The 16249-nt window shown below is 40.2% G+C and overlaps 1 protein-coding gene across 5 annotated transcripts in view; it reads left to right on the forward strand.

Moving 5' to 3' along the window:
- Positions 1-14029, forward strand: part of LOC307269322 (uncharacterized protein) — a 33311-nt gene extending 19282 nt beyond the window's left edge. The window contains exons 6-21 of one of the 5 annotated variants that reach the window (XM_080052263.1): positions 868-1054; positions 1643-1953; positions 2335-3247; positions 4436-4507; positions 5694-5976; positions 6277-6318; positions 7032-7073; positions 7465-7506; positions 7860-8130; positions 8668-8856; positions 9233-9291; positions 10004-10260; positions 10342-10373; positions 10791-10965; positions 11304-11392; positions 11815-14029. In XM_080052263.1, coding sequence (XP_079908389.1) covers positions 868-1054; positions 1643-1953; positions 2335-3247; positions 4436-4507; positions 5694-5976; positions 6277-6318; positions 7032-7073; positions 7465-7506; positions 7860-8130; positions 8668-8856; positions 9233-9291; positions 10004-10260; positions 10342-10373; positions 10791-10965; positions 11304-11392; positions 11815-11922 — 3072 coding nt within the window. In that variant the 3' untranslated portion in view covers positions 11923-14029. The remainder of the gene's footprint in view (positions 1-867; positions 1055-1642; positions 1954-2334; positions 3248-4435; positions 4508-5693; positions 5977-6276; positions 6319-7031; positions 7074-7464; positions 7507-7859; positions 8131-8667; positions 8857-9232; positions 9292-10003; positions 10261-10341; positions 10374-10790; positions 10966-11303; positions 11393-11814) is intronic. The other 4 variants (XM_080052264.1, XM_080052265.1, XM_080052266.1 and 1 more) reach the window with 4 other exon arrangements.
- The last annotated feature ends 2220 nt before the right edge of the window (positions 14030-16249 follow it).

The raw sequence follows: 16249 nt of genomic DNA on the forward strand, positions 1-16249 counted from the left end.
TCCACCTCTTGGAATGCCCTTCAGAGCAACTTCAATATGACCATTCTCCCCACTTTTTCTTCTTTTAAATCTATGATTTCTGATTTTCACCATCACCACTGCATTTGTTTTAACTGAATTAATTTTTTAAGCTCTTTTATTGTAATTCTTTATTTCTTTTGATCTTTTTTATCTTGCTAGGATTTTGTGTTTCTCTGTTTTATTCTGTCACTCTGTTGTTATTGTTGTTGTTGTGTTTGTTGTGCGCTCGTCGGCGTTGTAAATGAGGGGAACCTCAATGCCTTTCGAGTTTGTATAAATAAAGGTTTTCATACTAAAGATGTATATACTAACAGATATGGGGCCCGACTATACAGGTTACTATCCCTGTGTTAGTCATCACATACTCTTTGATTTTTACTATGAATTGCAGCTGCACATAACAAAGTAGGCCAATGTAGTGTGCATGCAGTTTGCTACATATTGGACATACTATTTTGTAATAGCCAGTGTTTATTTTTGGCAGAATTTGTAGATTAACTCTTATTTAATTTTTTAAATGAAAATTTAATAGCTGGATAATTTTTTTTATTTTTTTTTTCCCACAATGTGTATTGTCCTTTTTTTCACAACAAACACGCAAACAAACACCTGCACCATCACAACATATATTTAAAATTAAATAAAATAAATAAAAGTAAAAATAAAAGGCAAATCTATCACATCATTCATTTATTTATATATTATTTTATATATATTTTTGTGTACAAATCAATGGGTTGTTTATTGCACTGTATATTATTGAGGAAATAGTCAAAATCCTCACATATGAATAGCTGGATTATTAATATATTTTATTAATGTATCCCCCCCCCCCCACCCTCTCAGCCTCCTCCGTCCTATGAGGAAGTGATCAGAGAGAAATCTCAGGAGCAGGTTCTCTGTCCGTCTCCCTCTCCCTCTTCTTCTTCTGCCTCGTCTTCGTTAACACGTCAAACTGCCACGGCCTCCAGCGCCACGCAGACCGACCCTGGAACTGACCCGGGATCTGCCCCAGAGACACACTACACACAGGGTGAGACGGAGCTCATAGTTACAATGATCACTTGATGTTATGGAAATACTTGAGGCAGTGGTGGATGATGGCGTCTTTAGTAACTATAGCGTCTTGTCCTTGAAGGCCATTGTAGCTTATAGACCTACTTCACCGGTGGGAATATGAAGGTGTATTGAACTCTGAGATCCTATGTAGTATAAATGTGCAAACATTTTAGAAATCGGTTCATCCTAGCCTGAGAAAAGGCAGAAAGAGTGTTTTATGGTCTCACTGCCTAACCCTACATTTCACCATGTGGGATGTCACATCACACATGGTAAAATGTAGGGTTAGGATTTACAGGACAGCTGGGCCAAGGGAAGACGGAGGGAAGAAAAACCTCATTCATTATATTATAATAGTGATTTTATAATGATAGAATATCATATATGGGTGAAGTATTCCTTTATGTAAATTCTCCTAAAGGTAAGGGTTAGCAAGGGAATGTTTACAACTACAATCTCACCACTAGATGAAGCTAAAAACTCCTATATTACACACTGTACACTTTAAGTGTTTTGTTATTAAATATTAGTGAGTAAAATGAATGTGTGTGTCTGTGTGCAGTGAGAAGACCAGTGAGACCGCCGCGTCCCCGCCTCTCCAACCCTCCCAAACCGTCTCACCTTGATGACATCATAACCGTCAGCCAATCACGCGCCTCCCTTGACGGTGACATCGTGGTACCAGACAGTCTACAAGGCGACCTCAGTGAAAACTCACCTGTGACTTCAACTTCTGGTTGTCAAACCGACCAATGGGAGCAGAGTATTCCGGTTGTTAAAGTTGAAACCCCGCCCACTACTTCCTCATCTGTCGTGCCATTGGAGCGTCCTAGGCCACGCCCACGTTCCAGGCTCAGTGTTCCGTGTACGCAGGTGAAGACCGATCGATTCTCTCAATGTTTCTGTTCTTGATTTATGTACAACATTTTGTGGGTTTGTTTTTATTGCTTGTATTGTACTTGTATTGGTTAAAGGTGCTCAGAGGAACTTTCAGTTTGTGTTAATTCTAGCGCCCCCCTTTGGACAAAACTGGTTGTGTTTTTACTATGCCAGCTGTTGTTCCTGGGTGAGGGTACCTATGAAAAAGGCATTAAGAAAAATTGTATTCTTTGCACTGATGGTCTCGTTTGCTGTTACATGTAATTTATGATCATCAGAGGAAAAATGAGACGGTTTCAGTAGCTACTTTAGGAACTTTCTAACCTAGGTTTTTGGAAAGTGTTTTATTAATGAAATGTACTTCCTTACTTTCAGCCAATCAGCAACGAGGTCAAAGTTCAGACGTTGGTGAAGCTGCGCGACGACGGCTTTGCTACGCTAGCTGCTCGCGCCGCGGTAACCGACGACAACAAAAACGCTAAACAGGAAGTAAACCAGGGGACGTATCTACAGGAGCTGCTCCAGGCCTTCAGCGCAGACGACTGGGGGTTCCCTGATCGCCGTAGCGACAGCAGCGGGCTCAGCCAATCGGAGAGCGAGGAGGGAGAAGACCAGGAAATAGACCAGGAAGAGGAAGACATGGCGACTTTGAAAGCCAGAATACAAGCGTTTGAACAGCAGCAGCAGGAGTTGGCCGATGACAACACAGACTTTGCCGTCGCTAAGAGACCCGAACCGAGACCCCGCCCTCGTCTCCAGTGGCAACAGGCTAAGTCCGGCCCCCCTACGGTGGCCCCAAAGCCCAAAAACTTTGCACACGCCCCTAAACCGTCCACAAAAGTGTTCTGGGAAGATGGTAGCGTTGAGCCTTTGAAAACAACTGAAACTGAAACTCCTTCTATAGAATCTCAACCTCCAACTACAGAAACACATTCTCCAACTCTGAAATCTGCCACTTTGCCCTCTAGAAACACTGAGAAACCCACAATAACACCCAAACCAGTGTGTGTGATCGACCCCCTCCCTGCCCCAGCCCCTGTTCCGGCCCCTAGACCAGTTCAACCCAAACCCCCCAGTGAGAATCCCCATCCCCATCCTTCCACAGCCAACCCCAAACTTCCTCCCAGACCTCCAGTGGCGCCCAGGGCCAACGTAGCAGCTCCACCCCAGGATCGGAGCACCGTGGCTGGGCAAACCACACCGCCGATGCCCCCTAGACCGTCTGGTGCCGTGGTGGTGGTCGGCACAATAGGGAGTGAGGAGAAGCAGGATACTACCAACCAAACTGGTGAGTTTCTTTAACATTCTTATAATCTATTGGGTCAATTTGTTTCCGCATTCAATGTTTAATGTCCCTAAATAAATGGTTGACGTGACTTTTTTTGCTCCATATTCAACGACTTTTCCAATTTTATGGAGACAACATGGTAAAATTAACTTATGTTGTCAATGTCCTATACACATATCTATGTATCAGTGGTTGTTATAGCAGCATTATTATTAACAAAAAAAATGTACTTAGAAAAATTAACACAAATACTTACAAATCCTTTTCCTGGAGGTAAAAGGATAAAATTGAAAAGACTACTCAAGCAGCCCCTGTGTTGTTCTGTTGACTGTGGACAGAACAGCAAAACGTTGGTCTTTCAAATGTTTAAAGTTCAACTCATTCGGCTGGTGAACTTCTCCTGCACGTGTGCCAGAGTGTACTAATATTGACTCACAGTTCCCCATTGACTCTCCTTATCAACCAGATAACCTGAATGTGTGGCTGCTGCTGATAAACCTTCTGTTAAGCGTTAGTGTTGTTAACTGACTGAACTTTTGGCTTCTGAGTTCACAACTATGAAAACAAAGAAAACAGCTCCTATTACACACATCCTCAAATGTATTCATGTTACCAGTCTGTCACAAAATTAATTGACTTGTCTATAAATCACTCAATAATTTAGGGCCAAAATACTGTACATCTCTGACCTGATTCCATCTGACCAACCAACCTCTGTGTGTGAAATGTGCTCTGTAAATAAACCTTCCAATGTTGTTTTTCTAGTGACATATCTTGACGCAATTTCTGAGTCTTCCTTAAAGGAATACTTCACCCATACGGAACCAGCGTTCTATCATTATAAAATCACTATTATAATATAATGAATGAGGTTTTTCTTCCCTAAGTCTTCCCTTGGCCCAGCTGTCCTGTTAATCCTGACCCTTACTGTGATGTCACAAGAAGGAAGATGTAGGGTTAGACAGTGAGACCATAAAACACTCTTTCTGCCTTTTCTCAGGCTAGGATGAACCTATTTCAATTTTTTTGCACATTTATACTACATAGGGTCTCCGAGTTCAATACACCTTCATATTCCCACCGGTGAAGTAGGTCTGGAACATAGGCAGAAGTAAAGGGCCTCAAGTGTAGCAGTAATTTATTGAAATTTTTCTTGCGATGTTTTTGTTGTTGTTGTTGTTGTTTCAGTGAAAGTAGGAAGTGTTCGTCCAGGCGTCCCGAACAAACCAGCAGCACTGAACTCACTACGCAGAGCCAGTGGTAAGTGTGTGTGTGTGTGTGTGTGTGTGTGTGTGTGTGTGTGTGTGTGTGTGTGTGTGTGTGTGTGTGTGTGTGTGTGTGTGTGTGTGTGTGTGTGTGTGTGTGTGTGTGTGTGTGTGTGTGTGTGTGTGTGTGTGTGTGTGTGTGTGTGTGTGTGTGTGTGTGTGTGTTGAGATCCAATAAGCTCTAGTACAATGGAGTGTTTGAGGGCTTAGATACACACCGCACTTTTTGCTCATTATGTTGCAGAAACATGCAAGTGTGTGTGTGTGTGTGTGTGTGTGTGTGCGACAGGGGGAGGGGAAGGGGGTACAAATTATTCAATCCAAACCCTTGCGAAAGAAAAATGCTGTGATTGTGTCAGAGGAAAAAAGCCCCCACTGTTGTTATTGGTGTGTGTGTGTGTGTGTGTGTGTGTGTGTGTGTGTGTGTGTGTGTTGTGGTTTTCTCAGCCAAGCCACGTGATTGGTCCACTTGACACAGGATCCCCATTATGCAATTCCCCCGCGCTCCATTGGCTGCTAGTCAAACTTGTGTCAACCAGGAAGCGATTGAAAGGGTTTTGTTTTGTTTTCTTCTGCTTTGTATATAAATGTGACGGCCAATAATTCTTGTGTAACAGTCGAGAACATTATCCAACATGCTGAAAGAATGAAATATGATCCCGCAAACGCAATAAGATAGGAGGGGGCTGGGAGGAGAGGGGGAAATATAAGTTCATAACCCAGCTTCTTATATGAAAATCCTCCAAGATTTTACTATTATAATATTTTGAGATACTAGGTTTTGGATTTCCATGAGCTGTGAGCTATACTTTTTTAAATTCAAACAAGAGAAAGGCTGGAAATATTTCACTATATGCGTTTAAAAATACAATTCAAAAAAATACACTTGATATTAAATTTTTTTTAGATGCACATAACATGTTCCTTACTTTTATTGTTGTGTCTTCACTTTAGTGACTGTTATCAATGATGAGTATTTTGAATGGTGTAGTGGTTAGAGTGCATACCCCATTTCATCTCTGTCTCTCCACACTTAACAATGTAAAGCGCTTTGGGTCTGTGATAAACGGAGATAAAAGCGCTATATAAGTCCATTTACCACACTATCAAATAAAGCATAAAAAATTCCAAAACTAAATCTTGAAAAACAATGCAATCTAGCTTCTTCTCTCCACTTCTAGCTCCAAACCTGGCCCCTAAACCAACATCAACACCTCCAGACCTTCACCCAGTCCCGTCCAAACCTACAGCTGTTCCCCCGACAACGGCCCCAAAACCTGCAGGACCTTCCACCGTTCCTACGCCTGCCGTCAAACCCCCAACCCAAACCCCTGCTCCTACCTTTACCCAAACCCCTACCTCTACCCCACACCCTGCCCCAGCCCCAGCTCCTGCTCCTGCCCTGAGGAAAACCCCTGCCATACACACCAAACCAACCTCCTCAGAGCCTACTCTCCCTCCACGGTAAGAAAGAGACATCTTGCTCAGTCTAAACAGATGATTCAACCATACCTGGATATACATATTTCTAGTCTGTATTCATATCTGTATTGATGCTTCTCTTATTTCTTTTTGTGAAGAACTTTGTATTGTCATTGTACATAATAGTTTCCTTAACAGTGAAGTCAGATTTCTTTCAATGCTTTGACATAAATTTATTTTCTTTCATGTCCAAAAACTTATTTTTAAAGAGCGGCTTCTCTCCCTGTTTTGTGCTATATATCATTTCATATATTAATTCTCCCTCTTTGTCTCTATCTGTAGTCCCTCAAACCCAAACTCCTCAGAGACTACTCTCCCTCCACGGTAAGCATCAGACATTTTGCTAAAGTCTAAATTCACTGAAAAAAATGCAAAGAGATGATGGGAATCACATTTGGCTCAACTATCCCAGAGTAATGAGTTAATTCAATTAAAATTTAATTCATGAACTTTATTCTCATTGTTGCAGCCAATGTCGTTAGAACTGCCGTTAACTTCAAATGTTTCTAGTTTTTTATTTAATAGAAGCCGGTAATGTAGTGACTCACCAATGACGTAATAACCGGTAACGTAACAGCATATCTGAACCAATAACGTGATGATAACTTTTTATTTTCATCAATATAATGTTATTTCTTTCATATCCACAGAAAAGGCTTTGTTTACTTTTTTTTAAGAGCAGCTTTTATTAGTATTTTGCTCCATAAATCATAAATATATTCTCCCTCTTCTTCTCTATCTGTAGTCCCTCAAACCCAAACTCCTCGGAGCCGACTCTCCACTTTTTGCTCATTATGTTACATATTTCTAGTCTGTATCTGTATTGATGGATCTCTTATTTCTTTTTGTGAAGCGCATTGTATTGTCATGTGTACAGAATAGTTTCCTTAACAGTGAAGTCAGCTTTCTTTCAATGCTTTCACATAAATGTATTTTCTTTCATGTCCAAAAAACTTTTAAAGAGCATTGATTCTCTGTCTGTTTTGTGCTATGGCTCATTTCATATATTAATTCTCCCTCTTCTTCTCTATCTGTAGTCCCTCAAACCCAAACTCCTTGGACCCTACTCTCCCTCCACGGTAAGCATCAGACATTTTGCTGGGTCCAACATTCACTGAAAAAGATGCAAATATATATGACTCCACTATCCGGTTCAAATGAGAGTGACTGTTTATTCAAAATTCTATTCAATTCATGAACTGTATTGTCATTGCTGTAGCCAATGATGTCATAACTGGCCAATGACAAGTTTTCAGTTTTTAATGTAATAAAAGCCGATAATATTAATAACTTACCAAACTAAAAACCGTAATAACTTTTTTAATTTGGATCAAAATAAATGTATTATTTCATGTCAACAACAGGTGGCTGAAGCTTTATTTCTTATTTTTTCAAGAGCAGCTTTCCTTCCTGTTTTGTGCCATAAATTAATGGTGTCATCATTAATTCTCTCTTCTTCTCTATCTGTAGTCCGTCAAACCCAAACTCCTCAGAGCCGACTCTCCCTCCACGGTAAGGAACACATGAGATTTAAACGAATAGCCTAATAACATTTTAATTTGGGTCAAAATAAATGAGATATCCACACACTAATACAATAAACATTTATTTCATGTCCATAAACAGGCTTTGTTTACTTTTTGAAGAGAAGTTATTCTTACTATTTTGTGCCATAAATAATTTTATTTTAATCATTAATCGATTATTGTCTGTCCTTCTCTGTAGTCCCTCAAAAGTCAAGCTCCTCCCCTTTCGAAAATAATAATGTAGTATCTTGCTAATGACGTAATACATTTTTTTTTTTATCCGGAAGCCTAATTATATGTGTAAAAATGTAATAACACTTTGTCTGTCTTTATCTCCAGCCCCTCAAGTGTGAAGCTCCTCCCCCTTCGTCCTCCACCAATCAAATCCATCCCCGGGCGACCGCCTCCTCCAACCAACCAGACGGCTCCATCCAAAGTTAGTCCCGCCCCCTCTGTGTCCCCAGCCAATCAGCCGTCGCCTTCACAAACGGGTCCCGCCTCTTCTCCTGTATCGGCCAATGAGACGCAGCCGTCACAAAGGGGAACTAAGAGAGGACCGCCTCTGCCGCCACGCCCTAAACCTGGACACCCTCTCTATAACACCTACATGGTATTGACGCATAAACACACACACACACACACACACACACATGCACACGCAAACACACACACACACACACACACACACACACAAACACGCACACACACACTACAATGTATAGGTCTTAAAAATACATCAGCATGTTTTTAAGAAGAACAGTTTGAAAAAATCAGACAATGAACAACATATGAACACACATCCTTCTGTAATAACCTTCAGAATAGTGCTGAGAATGATTATGGAAAGTTTAGTTGATGTTAGTGCTTTAGTGACATTTTTGGTTCAGACTTCTGAGTACTGACATCTTTTGGGGAGAAAATGGACGTAAAAGATGGTTGTATAGGAGAAATATACAAGACACAAACAGACAAGGTTTAGTAAAATATAAGTAAACTGAATTTCATTTTTTTATACTAGTAAGAAAGTATACATGTTCTAGAAGCAAAACATGTACAAATTCTAAAAAGTTTGCGCTTGAAAAAATAATGTTTTAGCCTGCAATGTCTCGCCTTAAAATGTTTAATTTCTTAATTTGCAACATCTCAGAAACAGGAAGTCCTGATCGTGCTGGACGAGCCGAGCCAATCGGATCGGCTCTCAGGAGACGAGGGGCGGAGCCAGAGCGATGTCACTCCGTCACACTGTCTCCTCGACCTCGACCAACCAGAGACCGGCCCTGAGCAGGACAGCCAATCAAAACACGGCTTAGAAGACCTCGACCTATCAGACTCACAGGTATTTTTTTAATCCCGATAAAGGTTTTTTTACTGGGAGTTTTTTCTCAGTCGAGCTAAGTGTCAGGGTGTGATAGATAGATAGATAGATAGATAGATAGATAGATAGATAAGGGCAGAGGGTGTCATACTGTATAGAATGTAAAGCCCACTGAGGCAAATTGTCTATTTGTGATATTGGGCTATAGAAATAAAACTGATTTGATTTGTATATAAACAGCTAGCTAAATAAGTAATTTTTTAAGACCTTAAGATACCTATAAGTCACTTTGAGTTGTTGTTGATTGTAGCGCCCCCTCTGGACCAAAGCGGTAGTGTTTGTATGACACCAGCGCCTGTTGTTCTAAAGATGTTTTTGTTGTTGTTTTGTTATCCAGTCCATTCTCCCTGTGGAGCCGACTGAGCACAAGGAGCAGCCAGACTCTCCACCTGTCAGGTCAGACCCACATCAACATGAGGAAATACAAACCAGGCTTAGAAGTGAACGTTAAATATTTTCATTTTATATTTATATATATATTTATTTACGTGTGTGTGTGTGTGTGTGTCTGTCTGTCTGTCTGTGTGTATGTTTCTGTGTGTGCGGGTGTGTGTGAATATCTGTCTGTGTCGTGTCTGTTTCCATGTGTCTGTGTGTGCATCTCTGTCTGTGTGTGCCCGTGTGAATGTGTGTGTCTGTCTGTATGTCTCTCTGTCTCTCTCTCTCCCTCTCTGTCTCTCTCTCTCCCTCTCTCTCTCTCTCTCTCTCTCTCTCTATCTGTTTATCTCTCTCTCTCTCTCTCTGTCTGTCTCTCTGCCTCTCTCTCTCTCTTTTTCTCTCTCTCTCTCTCCCCCTCTCTCTCTGTCTCTCTCTCTTTTTCTCTCTCTCTGCCTCTCTCTCTCTCTCTCTCTGTCTATCAACTGTCTATCTCTCTCTCTCTCTCTGTCTCTCTCTCTCTCTCTCTATCTGTTTAGCTCTCTCTCTCTCTCTCTGTCTGTCTCTCTGCCTCTCTCTCTCTATCTGTCTCTCCTTTTCTCTGTCTATCTCCCTCTCTCTCTCTCTGTCTGTCTGTCTCTCTGCCTGCCTGTCTCTCTCTCTCTCTCTCTCTCTCTCTCTCTCTCTCTCTCTCTCTCTCTCTCTCTCTCTCTCTCTCTCTCTCTCTCTACAGCGGCCCTCGGTGCGTCGCCCTGTTTGACTACGAGGGCGAGGAGGAGGACGAGCTGACCTTCTCTCAGGGTGATGTCATCGCTCTGCTGCAGCTCATTGGCCAGGACTGGGGGCGGGGCCAGATCCACGGGCGAATCGGAATCTTCCCTCTCAACTTCGCCGAGGTCGTGGAACCGCTGTCGTCGCCGGGGGAAACTTCAAAACAAACGACAACAGAATCAGATACAACACCGACAGAGACAGAGACGGAGAGTGGTGGTGAGACGATACATTTTAACTACAAATTCAATTGTGTGCGTATCTGTCTGTTTCTCTATGTAATATTTTTGTCTTCGACAGAACCAAAGACTTCACAAGACCCGGAGTCAGAGGTGAGAGTTTGTGCGTGTGCGAATTTGTGTGTATGTGTGTCCTCTTCACAGCAGACCCGGGTTCGATTCCAGCCCGGGGTCGTTTTCTGCATGTCATTCCCCTCTCTGCCCCATTTCATCTCTGTATCTACACACTTTCAATAAAGCATAAAATATCCCCATAAATAATCTTAAAAAAACAAAAGAAAGTCTTAACGTAGTTATGTTTTGAAATGTTGCCCAAACATTGTGCCCTGTCATAGATTTTCACTATGTTTTATATGCATGTATTTTTCTAAGTTTATTCATAGACAAATGTTCACATTGTTCAACTAGGAAATCTATTAATGATGTGTCTGTCTGTCTGTCTGTCTGTCTGTCTGTCTGTCTGTCTGTCTGTCTGTCTGTCCATCTGTCTGTCTGTCTGTGTGTGTGCAGGTGAAGGAGTGGGCCTTGGCTGTGTTTGACTTCCCCGGTCAGACTGCAGAGGACCTGAGCTTCCAGAAGGGGGCGCTGATCCACGTGACGGAGCACATAGACGCAGAGTGGAGGAGAGGGAGAATGGATGGGAGGGAGGGGGTCTATCCTGCCGCATTCACACAGGCCTGCCACGGTACAACACACACACACACACACACACACACACACACACAATACACACCCTAAAATACATGAGAATTTCTTATTAATGAGCTGCCTGCCTGGTTAATTGAAAGTAACAGTAAAATAAATAAAATAAAATAAACACACACACACAAGAGGCAAAATACACACCCTTAAAATACACACAGCACCAACAAGTAAAGTAAACAATGCATAGTGTGTGTGTGTGTGTGTGTGTGTGTGTGTGTGTGTGTGTGTGCGTGCGTGTGTGTGTGCGTGCGCGCGTACAAGTGCATGTGTGTTTTCTGAGGTGTTTAACCACAACTTCCTTCCTCTTGCCGTTTCCAGCTCAGCCAATCCCAGGCCAGCATTCAGAAGTGAAAGGCGTGGCCAAGTTTGACTTCACTGCAGAGAGCGAGGACGAGCTCACACTAAAGGTAGGTGTGTGTGTGTGTGTGTGTGTGTGTGTGTGTGTGTGTGTGTGTGTGTGTGTGTGTGTGTGTGTGTGTGTGTGTGTGTGTGTGTGTGTGTGTGTGTGTGTGTGTGTGTGTGTGTGTGTGTGTGTGTGTGTGTGTGTGTGTGTGTGTGTGTGTTTATGTCAAGAATAACTATTTATTAATGTGAACAAATGTCAGTTTATCTGTAAAAAAAATAAACATTGACTTCACACAAAAAATGTGAATCCATAACTTACTACATTTGGGAAAAATATCACAACGTAAAACATTCAATATTTCGATTGCTCCTTTGTTTGTGAGTTGTACATTGTCATATATTGATCCATTTCCTTAATGAATCCAGAGAATTAAGCAATTTTTGTTGTTTTAAATATCATTTTGTCTGTGTCTTCCCGGTGAAGGTCGGTGACGTCATTGAGCAGGTGGAGTCTGTGGACGAGCAATGGAGTCTGGGAGTTGTAGGCGGGAAGCGAGGGATTGTTCCTAAAAACTACATTTCACTTTTCTGATCAAAAAGTATGAAAACACACAGACACAAGGACACATGAAGACTAACATTTCAATGTTTCAAGAAAAAAAAATTCCGACATTTTTTTTTTCTTCATTTTTTATTGAAATGAAAGCTGCCTGGTCAGTTTTTATTAGTAGCTTTGTCACTAAATTGGAGACAGAGTATTTCTTAAGGTTCGATTGACAATGACCTCACCCTTATCACCGTTGCCATGATGACCAAGAAGAGGACAGACCTTTGCTGCCTTAATGACGTAATGATTTTCATCTCACCCTGCATTCCAAATCACATACTTTGCTTTTCTTTTTGACTACACTACATAAAATGCATACAACGTTTGCATACTACAAAATGCAATTGGATCTAGGCCTACTTCACGACATCCAGGTATTTTTTTCGCATAATGCATTTGACACGCATGTATTGGGACATCCTAAATCTTTTTTGGCATTACTAATAGTATGGAAGTATGGGGATTGGAACACAGTATCCTACCTGGGCTGGATATGACGTTTGTGTGACATATTTACACTACATAACCCAAACTTTTAAGCTGAAGTTTTAGTACAAATGGATCTGGTAGGTTGGATATCTGCCAAAAGCCGCCATTACTTTTACTTAATTTTTATTTTTTCTCTGATAATTAATTTTTTAGACATGGACTGTTCACTGTTAAACATTTCATTATTATGCGTCAATGGATGCATTTTCTTTTTTAAATCAGTCCAAGTTGCAGTATTTGACCTGGAACACCTCAACTCAGCAGGTTTTGAGTAGAGGCCCCATCAGGTTAAATCCGTTAAAACCTACATTAATGTCTAACACGGCGTACCATGAATAACATTATTCTCCTCCTGAACCAGAGGAGATTAGAATTAAAAACTGAGTGATGTGGAGCTTTAAGCTGATGGAATGCTGAGTTTGGAGTTATTAATGTTAATAGCAGAGAGGCAGACAGTTTGCCACCTTTTTAAAGGTGCAGTGTGTAATATGACATCATCAAGAAAGTTCTACAAAGTTCTAGAATGCAACGCTCCCTGGGTAACCCCACCCCTTTAGAATAATAACAGAAGCTACAGTGGCCTTCAAGGACAAGAATAATTCTAAATTTTAAACAATGCACCTGATGACATCCCAACTATGACACTTTCAAGATGGCGGCACTAGGCCTTGGTCCAAAATATGCAGAAATATGGACATATATGAGACCCTTTCTAAAGGGAAAAAAATATAATTCAAAACGTTTTTTTCAGCTATTATGCACTAAATTAAATGTACTTATGGATATTATAATTACTTTCTACAAAATCTGCTAGGAAATAAAACCCAAAATTCTACACACTGCAGCTTTAAAAGCAGAGACAGACAGTTTGCCACCTTTTTAGACAGAACATTTTAGAACATTGTTAGTTTAGTTTAAATGAACTGTGACACTTTAGGTACATGTAGCTATTTATAAAAGTTAGTTTTTGTTTTGTTTCATGAAATTAATTTTCGTCTTTTTTTGTGTTTTACATTCGTTAATATTTTAAGATGAACTCAAAGAACACTAATGGGTTAGTTGATCTGTTTATATGCTATCTAGATTGATTGATTGATTGATTGATTGATTGATTGATTGGTTTATAAAGACAACAATATTTAATTGCAGAATTTCAAATCATTCATTTACTATTCAATTTGTTGCAAAGAGTACAGATTATTTCACAGCTCGGCTATAAACAAAATGTATGCCTTCTTTCTCTTGATCAAGAAAATCGGCTACAAAAAAGATTCTATGTTGTGTCTAAGACGTTTAAGTAAAAATTACGTTCCTCAAATCATCATAAACAGGGCAACAAAATTAACTTGAATGTTCTTGTATACACACTAGTATTGACTTTTAGTATCTTGACATTTTTCCGACTGCTGAACTTCCTGCGGTCTTCCTCCAGAAGTGTCAGCTGTTTTGTCTAAACAACAGCTGACACTTAAAGGTCCGGATTTTGGCGCCACTTGCTGTGCCTTTGTCTCCCGTCACAGTCAATGTGCTCGGATCGAAAAAAAACAGCTTTTTAAATGTTTTCTGTTTGTTTTCATTGTTTTTTTCCATGTGATTATTCAGTAGTGTCTATGTAATTACAAAATAAAATGCAGCCAAGTGAAAGTAAACGCACAGTGTATGTTAGATAGTTAGTGCCTAGTTGATGACTATTCCATCTATGCTTCGTATTCAATTTTTTGCGTTTGAATCTTGAAGAAAAAGTAGGCTATAAAAGTGTGATGTCAGAGTTGAACAGGTACTAAAGTCTACTCATTGTAAATGTCATAAATAGTTTATTTTACATGATCTATGGTTTGTTTGAAAATGTATTTTGATGTGTCAAAATTCCTAATGCCAATTAGACTTACTGGAACAGATAAATGCTACTATTGGACAGTCATGAAAGAAGTGTGGGGACGTGTGCAAAGAAAATGCTGATTTTGAGTTAAAGTTTTTTCTGTCACCATTTTAAAATAACTCTAAGTGGACTAAAGAGTGAACCGTTATGGGAAGTAAGTATTGTTGTATTGGATGGAGAAAGTGCTTTGGTGTCTGTATGTCTGTTTATTTTTTAGTGGTAGCATCGCGACTGAAATTACAGCCGAGAAAGTCGAATTTTTTTTTCAATTTCAATTATTTTAGGCAAATAGCAGGCGTCAACATAGCTAATCAAGTGGCAAAAGGGGGAGAGAAGGTTTGACACTTGATATCTTTAACCTAATAAGATTGTTAGTTTGTGTACAAATGTAATGACTTGAGTGTAACACTACTTGTGTGTGTGTGTGTGTGTGTGTGTGTGTGTGTGTGTGTGTGTGTGTGTGTGTGTGTGTGTGTGTGTGTGTGTGTGTGTGTGTGTGTGTGTGTGTGTGTGTGTGTGTGTGTGTGAGAAAGAGAAATGCTGAATGAAAAGAGGTTTATGAACTGCTTTGTAAGAGATATTTCATGTATAACCAGACATTCCAACTTTTTAATACAAATAAACTTTCAGCCATTTCAAAAATATTTTCTTTCTTTCTGTGGTAATTGTCAGAAATGTGGATTTGATTTTTTAATATACGTTGATGGCATGATGACTTGGTTGACAATTGCGTTAGCTGTTGAATTATAGGCCTACTTCAATGTTGTAAAGTTTCTGTCTTGACTTTCAAGTGGGCAACGCAAACTGAATCCTGATTGGACGAGTCAAAAAGCTCTCTGTTACATGATTGGCACGACTGGATGACGGGCTGTCAGTTAAAATAATCGCCATGGCAACAGACAACATCAAACTCCCGCGCTGCCTCATGTTTGTACCCCAGAGAGAAGCCTCGTTAGTCCGACGAGTCATTACTACTCGATACGGCTTCTACTGTTCAAACCAGACCGTCAAAATGGCTGCGACTGCGGCAGGGCCATGATTCATCTGTTTCGGATTAAAACATTTCACACCTGCTCATTGATGATTTCCGACAGCCAGATCTGACGACAACATCAAACTTTCAGTCACTCGGACCGGTAAGTGTCTGCCACGTGGGGTGATGTTAGCTAGCAGATAACGTTAGCTTTCTGACCACTAGTAATATTATCATAATTAGAAAGGCTACTGTCTTTTCTGCTGTATCCTGGGTGGGGTAAAAAAGTGGCTTTACTTGGGAATTGTCTTGACTTGCCCAAGAAAAGTTGACTGTCCATCAGACCAAAAGTTCTACAGATTTACAAAAAAAAAAAATATATATCTCTATTTAACATGGCCTCAAAGAAAAATCTTTATGAGCAACAGTGATATGAAGATAATATCTTTACCCAAAGTCTGAACTCATAGGCTTAAGTTACGTTCCACCATATTGTAGCAAAAACTCACAAATCTGTCTATATAAGTGTAGCATTGTTTTTTATGGCTGTTGTCTCTATAAGAAATGATAATCTATATGCCACAGAATACATACATAGAATGTCCTTTCATCCATAAAGTATAGAGTACTATCTATCTATCTATATATCTATCTATCTATCTATCTATCTATCTATAAAAGTTAGATGCTCGGGGAAAGATATGTTATTAAAAAAAACTTAAATAACATTATTGGACAATTAAAACTTGGCAACTACAAAAAATTGCACATCTCTTTAATTTATATTGTTGCATACTTGAATGTTTTGTACTTAAAGGTGCAGTGTGTAATATGACATCATCAAGAAAGTTCTACAAAGTTCTAGAATGCAACACTCCCTAGGTAACCCCACCCCTTTAGAATAATAACAGAAGCTACAGTGGCCTTCAAGGACAAGAACAGTTCTAATTTCTAAACAATGCACCTGATGA

Source organism: Ammodytes marinus (assembly GCF_949987685.1).
Source record: "Ammodytes marinus genome assembly, chromosome: 23".
Taxonomy (NCBI): domain Eukaryota; kingdom Metazoa; phylum Chordata; class Actinopteri; order Uranoscopiformes; family Ammodytidae; genus Ammodytes; species Ammodytes marinus.